The following is a 17,119-nucleotide window of genomic DNA, read 5'->3' as shown; positions in this document are numbered from 1 at the left end:
AGAGGTTAGGTCAAATTTTCCTCAGGGCTCTCACATTCTTCACCATTTTATTGAAACTAGTTCTCAATCATCATTCTTAAGGCTTCAGGTACTGCTAAATCCCTATGCCCTACCCATATGCCTTCTGTGCATCCCTGGCTGTGTCTTCAGTAGATCATCATGCACAGTCTCATATAGTGTCATCTAATGTTCATTGTGGACACACGTCACTGATAGCTGCCCAGTCTGCTATCTTCACATTCTCCACCACATCCTCCATGTGACCATCCAGACCTGACCATATATGTATGCCCTCCTTTCCTTTCTTCAGAAAGTGTAAGGTCTTACACTTTATACCCTGCCTTGAGGCAATATCATCAGAAAACTCACCATTAACTTCCATGGCTGTACTCATCAGAGAAACTAGATCAGACTGATCAATTAGACAAGTTTAGAGCCTATGTGAAAGGCATAGAAAATAGGATGACAGTTATTTATCAGCTTCCTAACCCTGGAAAAAGAAAGGTCATTGTACTAGGCTCCAATATTCTTCCATAATTTTTAAGTAAAAGTATTACTTGACATGCACACAACTCCTCATCCTGTGAAGCACACATGTATATAAGCAAATATCCTCATTCATTTTAGATATGATACCATCTTCTCCGCTGACTGTAGAGAAAGTGACAGCTGTTTTCCATTTATCTTACAGTAAATCACCTGCATTTTTATAAGTTTTTCCCAGCTGTTATCTGCTGTACATTCATGACCTCCACAAAGCAGGAGAGAATCATTATAAAAGGCTCAGGCTCTGAGCTCAGTGTGTGTGGGTTAGGATCTTATGGTAAGCTCTTGTACCTCATTAAGGGCCAGTCCAGAGTTTTGCTCTTCAGCTCAATAGAACATCTTGTCTCCACAGGTCTCCAGGATGTCTCCTTCCAGGTTTTCCGTGCTGGCTCTGCTGCTGCTCTCAGCCTACTGCTGGGCTGAGGAGGTACACTTTTTGTGACTAATATCCAGAATATATCAGTAGTTCCGTATCTGCATAGCTTAACATGCTTTCTTTGTTTTCCTGAATATAATGCTATATTTTGTCCTCAACTGGATAGTCAGGTACAAACCCCTTCAGCCATACATAAAAACATTGTTTGGGAATTGCAGTATATTGCTTTATTTTTATATTATTTGCAGAACTGTCTGCATCCGAACTTCTGGAGAAAGCCAATGCCAACATTGGTAAGCTCCTCTCTTAGTATATTAAATTAAATAGAGCTACAGTACATCGTTTTGTGCCTATGTGGCTCTAGTACGTCGTGAAGGTGAGCCCATCCTTATTGAGGGAGACATCGCCATCGACAATGAAGAGGAGGAGAGGAACGCTGACCCCTGCACCTCCAGAGGCTGCATGTGGGGAAAGTACACCGACGGAAAGGTCTACGTCCCCTACTCCATCTCCAACAACTTCTGTGAGAACCACAACAGTACAGAATCAAAACAGTAAGCACTGAACCAAATGACAACTGATGGTGTCCTCTCAGCTTCTAGGGAAAAGTCCATCATCACCCGTGGTCTGGAGTCTTTCTCCTCCTTCTCCTGCATCCGCTTCAGACCCAGCAGAAGCTCTGACCGTGACTGGCTGAGCATCGAGTCTCAGAGCGGGTAACAGAAAACCACTCACCAACAGTTTGCCCATTACCAAACACTTCTGTAGCCACGGCTGCCCTGGGGTAGACTGATAGAAGCAAGACTGCAAAGCTATGTCATCAACCCCTCTGACTACCACCAACACAAACAAACACACTTCATTCATAAAAAGACAAGGAAGCTGAAGTGTCATGCTCAAGGACAATATGCATTTTACTGGTCTACAACCAAACCTGACCTAAACTTAAGCTTGTGGTGTATTTGTTCTCTTTTTTTCTATAGAATCTAAAATCACACATTCAAATTTGACTGAATTCGTGTTATGTGCTCCTGTGTGCAGCTGCTGGTCGTATGTAGGTCGCCGTGGGAGAAAGCAGGTGGTGTCTTTGTCCCGTAGAGGTTGTCTTTACCATCAGACTGTCCAGCATGAGCTGCTCCACGCTCTGGGCTTTAACCACGAGCAGACCCGCTCTGACAGGGACAACCACATCAGGGTGCTCCTGGAGAACGTGGTGTCTGGTAATGCCCTCCAGATGATTCTCCTGTTTTGTATTATGTCCTCCAGTGATTTTTTTTTTTTTTTAGATAAACATCATAACTTTAGAAAGATCGCCACTCTGAACCAGGGCACTCCCTATGACTACGGCTCTGTCATGCAATACCACAGGTAAGCACAGAACTGCAGCTGCTCAGAGTCACCAGGGGCACACTGGCTCAGCTGTGCTCAGGAGACAGACCACTCCTGAACTCATACTGGACTTACACTAGCATCATCCTCATCATCATAATCATCATCATCAAAGCATCGCATACAGTACAGCAGCACTTCAAGAGCACCACCAGGTCTCCGTGGGATTTCTAGAGACAGACTTCATAAGAGCAGCAAACTTCCTGAGGCTAACTTAGAAGGATGGGGTTATAACAACTGCACAGCCATATGGTCATTCTTGAAGCAATCTCCTTAGCAAGCAGGATGTAATTCTTCCTTCTTTTTTAAAGGACTGCTTTCTCCAAGAATGGTAAGCCCACCATGATCCCCATCCCCAATTCCAATGTCAACCTGGGAGGAGCTAGGGAGATGAGCGCCAATGACAAAAAGAGGCTCAACACTCTGTACAAGTGCTGTGAGTGTTACCCCGCCCCTTCACTGACCACACCCTCCAATACAGCTCCATATGCTTAGAAACTGTTATTGTATTTCAGAAGGAAGACACCCTCATGGACTGGAGAAGCCTCAAGCCAGCAGACAGCTGATCACTGTGACTTCCTGAACTACAGTAAAGAACAACAAAGAAATACAAATAAAACACATGTACAGTCTAATCCTGTTATTGTATAAAACTGAATTTTTCAACAGCCAATCTCACACAGACTAGACTCCTCTAGCTTCATTTATACAGCAAGGGGCTTAACTCTGTAGGCGTGTTTGCCTTGAGTAACTTATCTTAAAGATCACATATCTGCTCTATGCTCTGTGTTTTAACTCACATTTGCACATTTTAAATCACAATATTGATCTAAAACAACTTCATAAAAGAGACAAGTCAGCTGATTTCATTAGAAAAGAATTGGTGTTATGGATCTATTGGGGCAATGTATAAATGGCTCATACCAAGCTCGCCACAGAAAACACTGATATCTGTGCAGACCTGTGGGCACTGTCTACATAAAATGTAAATGCTCTTATGTGACTTCCTTTTTGCCCTGTCTGAAGTGGAGATAGATTTCTGTACTCAAGGTACTGTCAAGGCAAACAGACGCTGTCAGTCCGGTGCAGCACACACTTATCTGTACTCATGAACTTATGAAATAATATGCAGTCAAAATAAACATGGATGCAGCATTTAAAATCAAATATTAGGTTTATTAAAGCTGGATCCCTGGCACGCCCACTTTGCTCAAGTTGACATATCGCTCCCAACAGATCCTTAACACTGGCAACTCATATGGATAGCTGCAGATCACACTAATGAGTCGCAGATTTGAACTAAAAATGGATCCAAGATGCTGCCAAATCCTACGTGTATCACAGATTAAGAAAACAAAATTAGAGGACAGTTAATACAGAGCAGTGGCAGTGCACTTGACTGTGACAGTGAAAATAGGAACTGATCTGCAAAATTGCATCTTGAAAATAAGAGACTAAAGATTATGCAAACATACATTCCAAATAAAGGGTAAAGGGAAATGAGAAGGGAAACAGCTATATCGTGTAAATGCTCGGAAAAGTTGATTTTGCAGAATAGGTCAGTTTTAACAAATCTATGCACATACAGTTCATCAGGTCAGATGGTTATTCAGACTGAAAATGTATGATTGATTTTCATGTTTTTCAAAACCATAGTTTCACCTCAGTCAGGAAGCATTTTTTGGAGAAAGGCTGGAAGAAAAACACTGGAAACTACAGGAAGTGCTAAGTTCCATGTAAAAACAATAAAAGAAGTTAAGCAGGGCTGGGCATGGTTAGGTAGGAGGCCGCTGGAAAAACTGTCGTTGTGTCCTTAGGCAAGACAATTCACCCACATTGTGCCGAGTATGAATGGGGTGTTGGTGGTGATGGAAAGGGCTGATGATACAGATTGATAACCTTTCTGCCTTCAGTCTGCCCCAACAGAAATTTACCACCAGAGTGTGGAGTGAATGCATAATACACTGTGAAAAGCTCTGGGTATCTTGAAAGGCACTAAGTCCAGTAGTTTAAAACACAAAAATCCACATTTATTTAACAAAATTAAAGTATATTGTCTAATCATTATTACTGTTAAGCAAACAAACTTTAAGACATGAGATTATGACCAGCTTGTAGAACCAATCTCCATCACATAATGATGAGAACACCACAAAAGTGATGCATATTTCAGGTATTACACAGAACCTCTCAGAGCTAAATACACCCCTGCCCTTCATCTGAAATTGTGGCAAGTTATGTTAAAATGTAAACAGCAAACTGAAATTATTCAAATGAAAATGTGTTCTGTGTTCTTTGTGCATACTGTGACTGGTCTACATCTGTTCAACTTCACACAAACATTTGCAGTGACTGATAAAGGGTGCTGCTGGGGTGATAAATATGTGTACTGTATCAGAGTTCGGTTGATCAGAACAGTTCATACAGGTCTGCTGTCACCATGGTGATATTTTCCTGGACGTTTGTGACTCTCTTGTTGGTGTCCTCTGCCTGGGCTGAAGAAGGTAAAGAATGATGAATATATTATACCCAATCCATGGTTAAAGTTGTATGTTGTGACACTTCAGACAATCAGATTCAAATAGTTCTAACGTTCCACATTTTTCTGATCACTTTAAATGAAAGCCTTTTCAGATTGATAATGTGTAGAATTCAGTTCAGAGTGACACACACGTATCAGTCTGAGGTAAGCCAGGTTATATTTTTGGGAAGTATATGGGAGTATGCTACTACTGTAACCATACTCATTCTACTACATCGCCAACAACTACTGTAAGCACAGTGGTGATCATTATTTAGCACAAACTGGCAGATGACTAAATGCCCCTTTGTCTCCACTGGAGTCATACAAGTGTGGTGTTATATAATAGCCATTTTCTTTGTAATGTGAATGTGCATTGTGGACATCCATCTATTTTCTTCCATTTATCCAGAGCCGTCGCACGGGGACAGCAGTCTAAGCAGGGTTTCCCAGATATCCTTCACCCTTCTTCAGCTCCTCTGGGGGGACAGAATAATACAAAAAAATTAAAGACAGAAAAGTACAAAATCCTCACATATTTAATTGCAGTCCATTAACTGTTTTCAAATTTGTTCTTGCCCTTTCCTGGGGTCAATGCTGAGATCATTTTCTGAGTTGCTGTGGATATTCTATTTAGCTGACTGATTCACACTACATCAAAATTAGGACTAGACTAGAACAAAACCAAGTCCACATGAGAGGGACTAAAGTGAGCTCATAGCAGGACCAAACCAGAATGCACACCATATATTGACCACTGTCTTGTAATTTTGTCAAAAGTATTGAAAACAGATACTAATCAATACTCGCTCTGAGCACATAGACCAGTATTCTGCCCTACAAAGGCTCAAGACCTTAACTCTCCAGAGTGTGAAACTGAGAAAACTGACTTCAAAGTTTCTGTTTTGTCCAGACTAAAGTAGAATATGCAGGGCTTTCACAATTTGAAAACTAGTTGATATAATGAAGAAATATATATGCAAAAAATATTGAGCTCAAAATTGACCTTTGACCTTATTTGCCAGTTCCTGTTCTCTGTCTTTGTATCATGAGCCTAAAATAAGGAGTTGCTCAAAGGCCAAAGGCAGAAAGTGACCTGATCATTATTTGCTTGATTTTCTCCAGACTTCCAGCCATTCTAAGAAAAACCCGTCACCAAGCTCCAGTCAGCATGTGTTTGTTTGCAATAATATAGAACAGTTTTGGATTTCCTGTTTAGTTCTGATCAGGATCGTACGGCGACACTTGACTCTGCAGTAAAGTGTGTACAGTATGAATAAATACACACAATACTTCACATTAAATATCACTGAAGTATAATTGAATACAAAGTTTTATTTATTGAATGTGTTCAGAGCGTGTGCCAAGCCCACAACAAAAAGAAGGAGGCCAGAGGTTGGATTTTAAAATCAAATATATTTATGAACTAAATCACAAATGAACTCATTTTTGACCAAACATGATGCTACAGCGTTTTGTGTTTGTAGGGCAGAATACATCCATGGACCACTGCAGAGTCTATCTGGACAATGGAGGGATTAAACAAGCCACATAGGAATAGAAAAAGAAAGTAATATGATTTAATTGAGAAAATCACATTTTCTAAATGTGATTTTCTTATTATTATGATATCAGAATCAGTATTGAATAAGTCTATTTCTTAGTGTCAATAAGTTTGAAAAACAACTGTCTCGTAGAGGTTTCCTCCCGGAGAGATGTCCCTTCCAGAGAGCCGTCTGTGGGTGAACTGCTGGAGAGAGCCAACAGAAACCGCAGTGAGTGTAGATACACTAAGACCTCATTTGAAACCACTGAATGTGATATTGATAAGTGACTATTGATAATTGCCTGTTTTAGTTCCTGATGCTGATGAGCCCGCCCTGATTGGAGGAGACATTGCCATTAAATCTGAAGCGGACAGAAATGCTGACCCCTGCACCTCCAGAGGCTGTCTGTGGCTCAAGTACACTGACGGAAACGTCTACATCCCCTACTACATCGCCAACAATTACTGTAAGCACACTCCATTCTACAACTTCAACAACTACTACTATAAACATACTCCATTCTACAACTTCAACAACTACTACTATAAACATACTCCATTCTACAACTTCAACAACTACTACTATAAACATACTCCATTCTACAACTTCAACAACTACTACTATAAACATACTTCATTCTACTACTTCAACAACTACTACTATAAACATACTTCATTCTACTACTTCAACAACTACTACTATAACTACTATAAACATACTCCATTCTACAACTTCAACAACTACTACTATAAACATACTTCATTCTACTACTTCAACAACTACTACTATAAACATACTCCATTCTACAACTTCAACTACTACTATAAACATACTTCATTCTACTACTTCAACAACTACTACTGTAAACATACTCCATTCTACAACTTCAACAGCTACTATAAACATACTTCATTCTACTACTTCAACAACTACTACTGTAAACATACTCCATTCTACAACTTCAACAACTACTACTGTAAACATACTCCATTCTACTACTTCAACAACTACTACTATAAACATACTCCATTCTACTACTTCAACAAATACTACTATAAACATACTTCATTCTACTACTTCAACAACTACTACTGTAAACATACTCCATTCTACTACATCAACAACTACTACTGTAAACATACTCCATTCTACTACTTCAACAACTACTACTATAAACATACTTCATTCTACTACTTCAACAACTACTACTGTAAACATACTCCATTCTACTACATCAACAACTACTACTGGTTAGAACTTCAACATGAGTAATATTGTTTTGAAGTAACAGTAGTCTTACTTGAGAACTCTTGCAGCGGCTCGTGAGAGAGCCATCATTGAGCGTGGCCTGCAGTCCTTCTCCTCCTTGTCGTGCATCCGCTTCAGACCTTACCAGAACGGAGACCATGAGTGGATCAGCATCGAGTCCAGGAACGGGTAAATATACAGTCACTGGTAAAACAGTGCACAGCAGAGACTGGAAGAGTAGGATGGTTTACAACATTCTAAACAGCCCATATTTAACACTGAGCTGGAGGACAGGTCAGAATTCTATGGTCAAATTTGACAGTCAGATATACATTTAAATGATAATGCAGTTTCAGAGTCGTTTCAGTGTAGTTAACTCCTCCTGGCAGGCAGATATAAGACTGTGCCCACCAGCATTCTGACCAGAACTGAAGAAGCAGCTTGGATGAGCTGCGAAACGTATTCGACCAAAATAAACTTTTGTCCAGTTGACAAATAGAATTTCTCCTTTGCCACAATAATGTAGATGCCGTTACCTGGTTGGTGATGGAAATCCCACTAAACTTGGCAGAAACAACTCAACATCTTTGTTGGGGGTGTGTGTGTGCGTGTGTTTGCAGGTGCTACTCTTACGTGGGCCGACAGGGGGGAGCTCAGACTCTGTCTCTGGATCGTTTTGGATGTCTGTATCACAGCACTGTCCAGCACGAGCTGCTCCACGCTCTGGGCTTCAACCACGAGCAGACCCGCTCTGACAGGGACAATTACATCAGGGTGCACTGGGACAACATCATGGACGGTCAGAGCCCTCACACATCTGCTCTCTTCACACCAGTGAATGTGGTTACACTAGATTAGATTAATACTAGTTTCTTCTGTACAGTCCTATGTTTATTTCAGACGTTGACTGTTGCTGCTCTCTGCCGCCCTCCTCACAAGTGTCATGTGATGTGTCTGTGATGTGTCTGTGACGTGTCTGTGATGTGTCTGTGATGTGTCTGTGACGTGTCTGCCCAGATGACTTAAATGGGTTTTGGTGCCGTCTTACTTCTTGGAGCAGTAGAACAACAGTGCCATCTGCAGGCTGACTTCTTCAGAGTTAGAACCCCAGTGTGAGAGTCATTCTGCCCCCTTATTCCAATTCTCAGTCTTGGCATTATCCAGTCCATGAGATGATTTTCCCTTTTGTAGTGGGATACAGATCTGAGGAAGTCGGACTGCAGATGGCGCTGGTGTCTCAAAGTAGTAAAACTGTACCAACATCTGTTGAAATCAGCTGACCAGACATGTCACAGCAACATCACGAGACACTTGTGAGCCCTATAGATAGATGGATGGATGGATGGATGGATGGATAGATAGATGTGGACTCACCTGTGGCTCTGGCTTTTCGCAGACATGGCCTACAACTTTTACATCATCGACACTCTGAACCAGGGCACTCCCTATGACTACAACTCTGTCATGCAGTATGAGAGGTCAGCATCTGCTAATACAGCGCACGCACACACACACACACACACACACACACACACACACGCACACACACTTAGGGTTTACTTGTTATTAACCTTTAGCAATAAATATGAACAGAATGTACTCAAAACATTTTACAGCCAAAGCCCTCTTCAAACCCCCTGGTTTGACTGATCACTGAAACATTTTCAGAAAGAAAAGGGAAAAAAATGCATATAATGACTGACTATACATACTAGATCTGTTTTGATTATTATATCAGTATTTATCTATATCTATTCTGTTCATACTGAGACATAAATTAGGTGAAAAAGTTTCAGCTACTTTTGCTTATTGAAAAACTGATTTGGAATTCACATCACACAAATCAATAACCCAATAAACTTTATTTTTTGGATATAGAATAATGAACAATTAGGACTGTCGTCAGCAAAGTACATATTGTAATAAGAATAATCTCATGAAATTATATGAATATTATTTTTTGACATCCACACCTGTTTTACTACTAATCCATCAGTGTAGTTGCATTTTGTGCAGTTGTGCAGCCTGATATGTCTTCTACAATCTGTGCTTAACACAACAGTGAACTTGTGTTGGTGCAGGTACGCCTTCTCCAAGAACAACTTGCCCACCATGGAGCCCATCCCTGACCCCAATGTGATCTTTGGCCAGGCCACTGAGATGAGCCAGAATGACATCATCCGCCTCAACAGGCTCTATCAGTGCTGTGAGTCTACTCATATATACTCATATGTACTCATGTGTACTCATGTGTACTCATATATACTCATGTGTACTCATATATACTCATGTGTACTCATATATACTCATGTGTACTCATATACTCATGTGTACTCACTCATGTGTACTCATATATACTCATGTGTACTCATATATACTCATGTGTACTCATGTGTACTCATATATACTCATGTGTACTCATATATACTCATGTGTACTCATATACTCATGTGTACTCATATATACTCATATATACTCATGTGTACTCATATATACTCATGTGTACTCATATATACTCATGTGTACTCATATATACTCATGTGTACTTATATATACTCATGTGTACTCATATATACTCATGTGTACTCATATATACTCATGTGTACTCATATATACTCATGTGTACTCATATATACTCATGTGTACTCATATGTACTCATGTGTACTCATATATACTCATGTGTACTCATGTGTACTCATATATACTCATGTGTACTCATGTGTACTCATATATACTCATATAAACTCATGTGTACTCATATATACTCATATATACTCATGTGTACTCATATATACTCATATGTACTCATGTGTACTGGCCAAGTACAACCTGAGCCATACAGGCACAGGTTGTACCACAGACATCTGCTAACAGCTTTTCTCAATATTCTTCCACAGAGTCAGCAGGGACCTGATGGACCACATCACAACACAGAACTTTGGTGAATCAAAGTGGCAATAAATGTCAACATAACAATACATAAACCAGTATGTAGGCACAGTTCTGGTCATTAAAAATGTCCAACAGAACAACTCTTGATTTCAATATTCTAAAAAAAATGTCTATTTGTATACATTTCTGTAATAGATCAAAGTGACAAGGCACTAGCAAGTAGATACAATATGAACAAATGTTCAAGTATATTGTCTGTAAATAAAACAATTAGAAATGAGAGCAAAAAGAAATGATTAAAATAAAATGGACACGTCTAATGCAATCTTTCCAACAAGGCTCTAAAGTGAAGCTTCAGCACTTCTGTGGCTACTGACTTTTGTAGCTCATATCAGCTATTAAATAATCAGCACTTCAGGCTTTATTTTCTTCTTAGTCACAAAGCATGTAAGACAAATAAATCAGTCTCCCTGAACCCGGGAAGTTGTGTATGACACTGAGGACAGAACACTGATTGACAGATGACAGAACACAAATTTCAGATGTTCTTCAGCGGCTCTGTGGAACATGTTTGCTCTTCTCATCATGCTGTCGCTGTATCTCCACTGCCCCCTCATTGCCATCTGCACCAGGGAACCTCAGAGTTGGAAGTCCAGCTGAGTTTAAAGTTTTAAAAATGGTACCCCACGTGGTCTGTGGTCAGGCTGTCCTCTGTTGTCCAGTTTAGCTCCCAATTTGGAGCAGAGTTGGTCAGAGGGGCAGGACACCCTCACACCGGCAGTCTCAGAACACACTGAGTAGCCAATATTGTACAAGTGGAGGAACATAGTACATCAGCTGCACGTCTTAATACAGTTTAATAATGACCCTAATGACCCTAACCTTACTCAATTTCCTAACCATAACCTTCCCCATAACCCTGTCCTAAACCTAACCCGATTCTAGCTCAGTTTGACTATGCTGAAAAACAAGCATTTATAGGTACCACAGGCCTATGTTGTCCAAGACAATACGGCTGTTTCTTTTTTTATAATATTTATTTATTATAAACTTAGTTAACTAATCATTAAACTCACATTAGTCATCATTTGTTATAATAGAAAATGGTAAAATGGGTGCAAGACTTGCACTGCTGCTGGTGTGAGAGTGCAGTGACTTCAGTCTGCAGTTTTAGAATATCGAGAGCCGGTTCTCCACTGTGTCTGGATCACGGTGAGCTCACAGTCCCTCAGAGGCTGTAAATAGAGTGGCCAGGAGCAGGAGGAGACTGGTCAGAGCCTGGAGGAGTGCCTCAAGGAGAGCCTGGAGCAGATGGGAGTCATAGTTTGGTCACAGCTTGGTCAGAGAGCGCTAGTCGGTCCTCCACTGTGTCTGCAGTCAGGTTGAGGTCACAGTCCCTGAGAGCTTGAATCAGGACTTCCGCAGTGGCCTGCTCTCCTCTGCTCTTCCTCCACTGCTGCAGCAGCTCCCGGGCAGTCTCCTCCAGGTCGGTGGGGTGCTTCCTGGAGATAGAGTCCAGTTTAACCTCGCTCATACCCAGCTTACGGCCCAACTTACGCCACCAACGCCCCAAGTGTTCAGACAGCACCTCAGCTGCATCGTCCAGCTTGTCTGCAAACAATTAAGAATGACGACAAATAGTAACATTGGTGACACTTTATACCAACTGCACATTGATGAGACCCAAGATACAGGCTTATTCATAATGAACAAATCAGCAAATGAAACTGGCTTTTCAGAGCTTATAACCATGTTACAGTTGTTTCCCCTCTGCATTTACTCACCAGAAGTTGTATTTGGAGTGATTGTGCAAGTCTGAGCAATTGTGAAATTGCTTATTTTCAAAATGCCACTGTGCCAATCGAACCGTTTTCACCACCACTGCTGCTCTCTGCTGTGATGACGTTTACGGAGACGTAAAGTGGTACATGTGGTTACAGGTCAGTAACAGGTTCTCTTGTGAATGTAGTGCCTTTTTAAAATTGTGCAGGCTACACACAGTCTTTGTAATTAGTTATTATAAAGTGTTACAAAAGACTCAATTCCCTTTACATAAAATATAAAAACAGAGGAAATGCAAATAGCCAATTAAAACATATCATTTAAGAACTTTCATTCAGACACTCATGGATAAATGTTTAAGAGGATGTTCTCTACAGCCCAGGAGATCCAAGCTCAGTTTGGTTTACAGAGGAAGGGATTATTTTCAATACTAAACTTCATCTTATAAATATGACATTTAGTCTACCTAATACAGAAATAGATTGACGATAAATTCGAATTCATTATGGCTAAATAAATTATAATATTTTGCTAACTGGGGGCTATTTTAAAGAGTTCTTTTTTTTTTTTTTTTTTTTTTTGGTGTTGAGCAGGAAATGCCCGGGGATTCTCAGCTGAGTCAGTGTGACCTCATCAGAGCTGACAGTAAAGTCAGGATGTGTGTGTGTGTGTAGTGGAGTGTGTGAAGTAGAATGGAGTAACAGGCGCGTGCGTGACGGGTCTACAGACGGACCTGTGTGCACGAGCGCGTCCCCGCTGAAGTGCTGCAGTTTCTCGCACAGGTCCAGGCGCTTGACCTCGGTGAGCAGGTCGCACAGGTAGCCCGTGTTGTCGGGTCCGAGCTTGCCTCTCTCCGTGAGGATCTGGAACAGTTGGGTCCCCGTGGTGCACTTCTCCCGGTCCCGTTTACCGATGACGTCTCCGCATAGGTACTTCAAAGACTCCAGGTCCTTGTCGGAGAGTCCACTGGAGATGTCCAGTAAGAGGGCCTTAAAGGCCAAAGAGCTCATGTCTGCGGCGATACCAGCTCCGATACCAGCTCCGATATCAGCTCCGTGTGTGTGAATGCGAAGCGATCTGAAACAAGTGTCAAACCGACAACCAGGAAACGCTCTTTTCCTTTCACTTCCGCGTTGACTGCTCACGTCAGCTCGTGACGGGACACTTGTTACTTTTTCTTAAAGCTACAGTTACCTATAGAACTTTTTAGCACTAAAAGCACGTTTTAAAATATTCATTTTCGTTTTATTGCACTGAAAACGTTGCATCCTTACTATTTGCAGACTTGCATCTCCACAAACCTGACTCTCCGCCTGCTTGATTCTATGCAAATGTTGTTGCTTTGACCCCCACACCACAGCATATTACTGACAAATGTCCATGGAGAATATTCTCAAGTATGGTTTTCACTTTCTATTTCCATGGAGCCCACTGTAGGTGTGCTGTTCCACTGACACCAGGCCTACAGCTGCCTCTGATACAGTGGGATACACTTTTACGTGAGTACAACCTTTCCGTACTCGTTCCACCATCTATATCCACATGAGATGCAGAGTGGATTAAAGACGGGGTCATACTCCCACAGACAACAGTTCAGTTCCTTTGGCACCATGTTTTTGTCTGGTGCAGAAAACTGTACAGCCACATGCTTTCACAGTTGTGTGGATGTTGTAGGTTTCCTTTGGGGGGCGCTCTGGAGTATGAGCTCTGGGCCTATTGCTCACTGTCTGACAGTGGCCTGTGTCACTGGCTCTGTTCAGATTAAGGGCCTGATTACATTTACTTGCACTTTTCACAGTAGGCTGCATTTCTAGCAGTTTTACTCTTGAACAACAGTTACAGTTGGTTCCTCTTCCCACTGTGAGGGAGTCTAAAGTGACATAAACTTTATGTGACAATATGGAATGATTCGAACATCTGTGTTTCTTGCAGCTCCTTCACATATGATTTAGTTTGTCTCATGTTTTAGTCCAGTGTTTTGTCCTTCACATTACACTGACCAGATGTTATGTCCCAACAGTTACTCTTTGAATCCCAAATATTTTTTTGCTCTTACTTGAGGAATTTCTTGGACCACTGTGGTGTACTTGTACTTCAGTAATATTTTGAGGTAACTTTTTCTATTGTGAATGTGATGTGAGTCCAGTGTAACAGCTCTAACAGTTTACATAATACAACAGCAGCTGTATGAGAGGGCCCCTGTGTGTATAGAAATAAACCAGAGACATACTCCCCACTCACATATACTGCCCCTGCTCATGACTGACAGCTCCTCACATTTAGAGACACATTTTATGACACATTCTTCTCAAATGAAAAGACAGCAACCGTTTAATTGAAATAATGCATTATTATAAAAGGCTCTGGGTACATTCTCTCAGGCTTTACAAGCAGGGACAATTTATAGTTCAATATATGTACAGCAGATGGGAGGATAATCACACATCCAGTGACTTCCACAAAAGATCTGAGTAGGAAAACACAATAATATTAATATTAATAATAATAATAATAATTCAGTCTTTTTGCTTGAGAGGTTTCATAAAGGTACAAGTACGTTCATAAGGCAACAGAAGAGAAAGTGGTGAGTAAGTATAGGCCTATTTTGGCACAAACTGTAACATGTATTGCACAGGGATTGTAATAAATACATTCAAAATCCTGTTCAGAAAACGCCAGAACACAACAGCAGATACTGATGATTGAAATGTACATATATGTCTCATTGTTTTATTATTGCCTTGTACACAGAGGTGGGTAGTACACTGTTTCATTTAGTTACTTTTTAAAGAAACTGTACTTTTCTAGACACATACTTTACTCCTACTTGGGTATAGTTTTTTTTGAAGTAACAGTACTCTTGAGTGAAAGTTGTGGTTCCTCTTCACACTGTGAGTGAGTCTACAAGTGACAATATGGAATGATCTGAACATCTGTATTTCTTGCAGCTTCGTCAGATATGATATCATTTGTTACTCCTTAGGTTACTCTTACTTCAATAGCACTTTTCCCAAATACCGTATTTTCCGGGCTATAAGGCTTGCTCTTAAGCCTCTAAGGCTACGTTCAGACTGCACTCAATTCAGATTTTTTGCGAAATCCGATGTTTTTGCGAGGTCGTTTACATTTCCAATTAAATGTGACTTGTATGTGATCTCTAGTGTGAACATTAAACGGCCCAAAAGTGTCCCACATGTGCACTGGAGACACGACGACGTCAACCACAGCGAGCGTGCTCTGTGTTTATGGAAGTTGTCCAAACATGGACGCAGCATCGAGCACCTGGAGATTTTAAAGTTCCTCTTGTACCAGAGCCAGAACATGAACAACTTACTTGTTTTAAGGAGGAGATTGAGAAGGAGAAGGACGAGGTTTTTGGCCGTGGTGTTTTGTGGGACAGTCCGTTGAAAGGAACGTGTGGATGTGGAGACGGAGCCAAGAGTGGTGAGTGGTGATGTGCTTCACTTCAGTGACACAGAGTTCATTAACAATTTTCGCCTACTTCAGCGCAGAATAGTGACATTTGTGGCTTGTTGATAACGTGTAGGTGGATGAATGCACTTTGGACGTTCAAACTGAAGTCACATGTTAAAAGATCAGATATGTATCGATTTTAGGAGCACATATCAAAGTGGTCTGGGTCATATTTGAAAAAATCTGATCTGTATCGTTCAGACTGTCATTATAAGGTCACATACAGTTCACATAGGGGCCAAAAAATCAGATTTGGGTCAGTTCAGGCTGCAGTGTGAACGTAGCCTAACCCCATCAAAAAACGACGACACGCCCCACAATCCAGAGCGCCCTATACGCGAATCCACTCGGGTGTCCCAGCATGACTTCAGTAAACTACAAAGCCGCACCACCCACAGAACACACAAACACACACGGAGCAGACAGCGACTGCACAACGAAAAACACCCACAGACACACTCATCACTCCACGCCGACGAGGAGGAACGAACCGAAAAAGTGAGCGCAACATGCCACTTCTAGACACAACTGAACAACTGAGTCATCGCGAACACGCCGACAATCCAGCGGTCCCAGACAGCACCCTCCCTACACGCCACAACTGAACAGAGTCACCGTGAACGCCACAAACAAACAAAACCACTCACCCATCACACTGTTGGGTTTCCTTTAAAGTCTGGTGCGGTTTATTTGTGAAAAAGTTCAAAAATAGACAGTGCGCCTTATAATCCAGAGCGCCTAATAGCCCGGAAAATACAACACTTTTTTTCCTCTTACCTGATTTCTTGGACCACTTCTTTGTACTTCTACTTGAGTAATACTATGTCAAAGTAACATTACACATACTTGAATATAGTTTTTTGGCTACTCTACCCAACTCTACTTGTAAATGTAGGAATGTTTCAAATAAGGCTTTTAAGTAACGGGACAAACAAACCTATGATGTAGAATGTGTTTAAAGCTGAAATTATAGTTATTGTATATTTCAACGCAAAGCTGTATTACCCCCCTTCAGCCTCTGTACAGTACCTTAGAAACTGTGTGTGTTATTGTCCCAAATATGACTAAAGTGGACACAAATTAGAATTTTCTGAAAAATCAAACCTCATTTACTCACATGGCTAGCCCTTATCATTCTTCCTTTATTGAATAGAAATAATCTGTTTGGTCCCTCTAATGTCAAGGGTTTAAATAATAAAGCTTTTCTAAACTGCTTCAGACTGTTACTGGATACAAACATTTCATTAAAACATAAGTTGACAAGTGGCTATGACAGGTTGGACTACTCATTTGACCAAAAAACACACTTAAGATCAATATATTTTAGATTTAAACCAAAATAA

The 17,119-nt window shown here is 40.9% G+C and overlaps 3 protein-coding genes and 1 long non-coding RNA gene across 7 annotated transcripts; 2 read left to right on the top strand and 2 right to left on the bottom strand.

Annotated features, from left to right (window-relative positions):
* Positions 1–907: 907 nt before the first annotated feature.
* Positions 908–2,874, top strand: LOC110174541 (hatching enzyme 1.2-like). The gene is made up of 9 exons (XM_055154798.1): positions 908–973; positions 1,089–1,092; positions 1,141–1,215; positions 1,287–1,445; positions 1,518–1,638; positions 1,964–2,142; positions 2,209–2,290; positions 2,623–2,747; positions 2,827–2,874. Coding segments are annotated over exons 1-9 (813 nt in total). The 3' UTR covers positions 2,829–2,874.
* Positions 2,875–3,490: 616 nt separating this feature from the next.
* Positions 3,491–8,396, bottom strand: LOC129409234 (uncharacterized). Of its 4 annotated transcripts, none has more exons than XR_008632306.1 (3): positions 8,261–8,396; positions 7,680–7,767; positions 3,491–6,712 (listed from the first exon to the last, which is right to left on the bottom strand). It is a non-coding gene; the product is annotated as an uncharacterized LOC129409234 (long non-coding RNA). The 4 variants fall into 4 exon arrangements; XR_008632308.1 differs by having other exon boundaries at positions 3,491–6,582; XR_008632307.1 differs by lacking the exon at positions 8,261–8,396 and adding an exon at positions 8,164–8,253.
* LOC110174540 (hatching enzyme 1.2-like) lies at positions 4,741–10,845 on the top strand. The gene is made up of 8 exons (XM_020940645.2): positions 4,741–4,815; positions 6,530–6,607; positions 6,690–6,845; positions 7,696–7,816; positions 8,248–8,426; positions 9,024–9,105; positions 9,709–9,833; positions 10,526–10,845. Coding segments are annotated over exons 1-8 (807 nt in total). The 5' UTR covers positions 4,741–4,751; the 3' UTR covers positions 10,528–10,845.
* A 73-nt stretch (positions 10,846–10,918) lies between these two features.
* Positions 10,919–13,439, bottom strand: fadd (Fas (tnfrsf6)-associated via death domain). The gene is made up of 2 exons (XM_020940647.2): positions 13,036–13,439; positions 10,919–12,131 (listed from the first exon to the last, which is right to left on the bottom strand). The coding sequence occupies exons 1-2, from the start codon at positions 13,310–13,312 to the stop codon at positions 11,839–11,841; spliced, it is 570 nt and encodes a 189-aa protein (XP_020796306.1). The 5' UTR covers positions 13,313–13,439; the 3' UTR covers positions 10,919–11,838.
* Between the last annotated feature and the right edge of the window lie 3,680 nt (positions 13,440–17,119).

Source organism: Boleophthalmus pectinirostris, unplaced genomic scaffold (assembly GCF_026225935.1).
Source record: "Boleophthalmus pectinirostris isolate CB_2022bp ecotype Guang Dong unplaced genomic scaffold, ASM2622593v1 HiC_scaffold_19, whole genome shotgun sequence".
NCBI classification, from domain to species: Eukaryota; Metazoa; Chordata; class Actinopteri; order Gobiiformes; family Gobiidae; genus Boleophthalmus; species Boleophthalmus pectinirostris.
The sequence above is the reverse complement of the archived record's forward strand: the minus strand, read 5'-3'. Positions and strand labels throughout refer to the sequence as shown.

What these genes read in the sequence shown, in the direction of transcription:
- fadd (XM_020940647.2), bottom strand. Translation starts at nt 13,312, where the DNA reads ATGAGCTCTTTGGCCTTTAAGGCCCTCTTACTGGACATCTCCAGTGGA. An exon ending in GGACGCGCTCGTGCACACAG is followed by an intron (nt 12,132 to 13,035) that starts GTCCGTCTGTAG and finishes AATTGTTTGCAG; the next exon opens with ACAAGCTGGACGATGCAGCT.
- LOC110174541 (XM_055154798.1), top strand. Translation starts at nt 908, where the DNA reads ATGTCTCCTTCCAGGTTTTCCGTGCTGGCTCTGCTGCTGCTCTCAGCC. An exon ending in GAAAGCCAATGCCAACATTG is followed by an intron (nt 1,216 to 1,286) that starts GTAAGCTCCTCT and finishes ATGTGGCTCTAG; the next exon opens with TACGTCGTGAAGGTGAGCCC. An exon ending in CTCCATCTCCAACAACTTCT is followed by an intron (nt 1,446 to 1,517) that starts GTGAGAACCACA and finishes GTGTCCTCTCAG; the next exon opens with CTTCTAGGGAAAAGTCCATC.
- LOC110174540 (XM_020940645.2), top strand. Translation starts at nt 4,752, where the DNA reads ATGGTGATATTTTCCTGGACGTTTGTGACTCTCTTGTTGGTGTCCTCT. An exon ending in GAGAGCCAACAGAAACCGCA is followed by an intron (nt 6,608 to 6,689) that starts GTGAGTGTAGAT and finishes TGCCTGTTTTAG; the next exon opens with TTCCTGATGCTGATGAGCCC. An exon ending in TCTGTCATGCAGTATGAGAG is followed by an intron (nt 9,106 to 9,708) that starts GTCAGCATCTGC and finishes GTGTTGGTGCAG; the next exon opens with GTACGCCTTCTCCAAGAACA.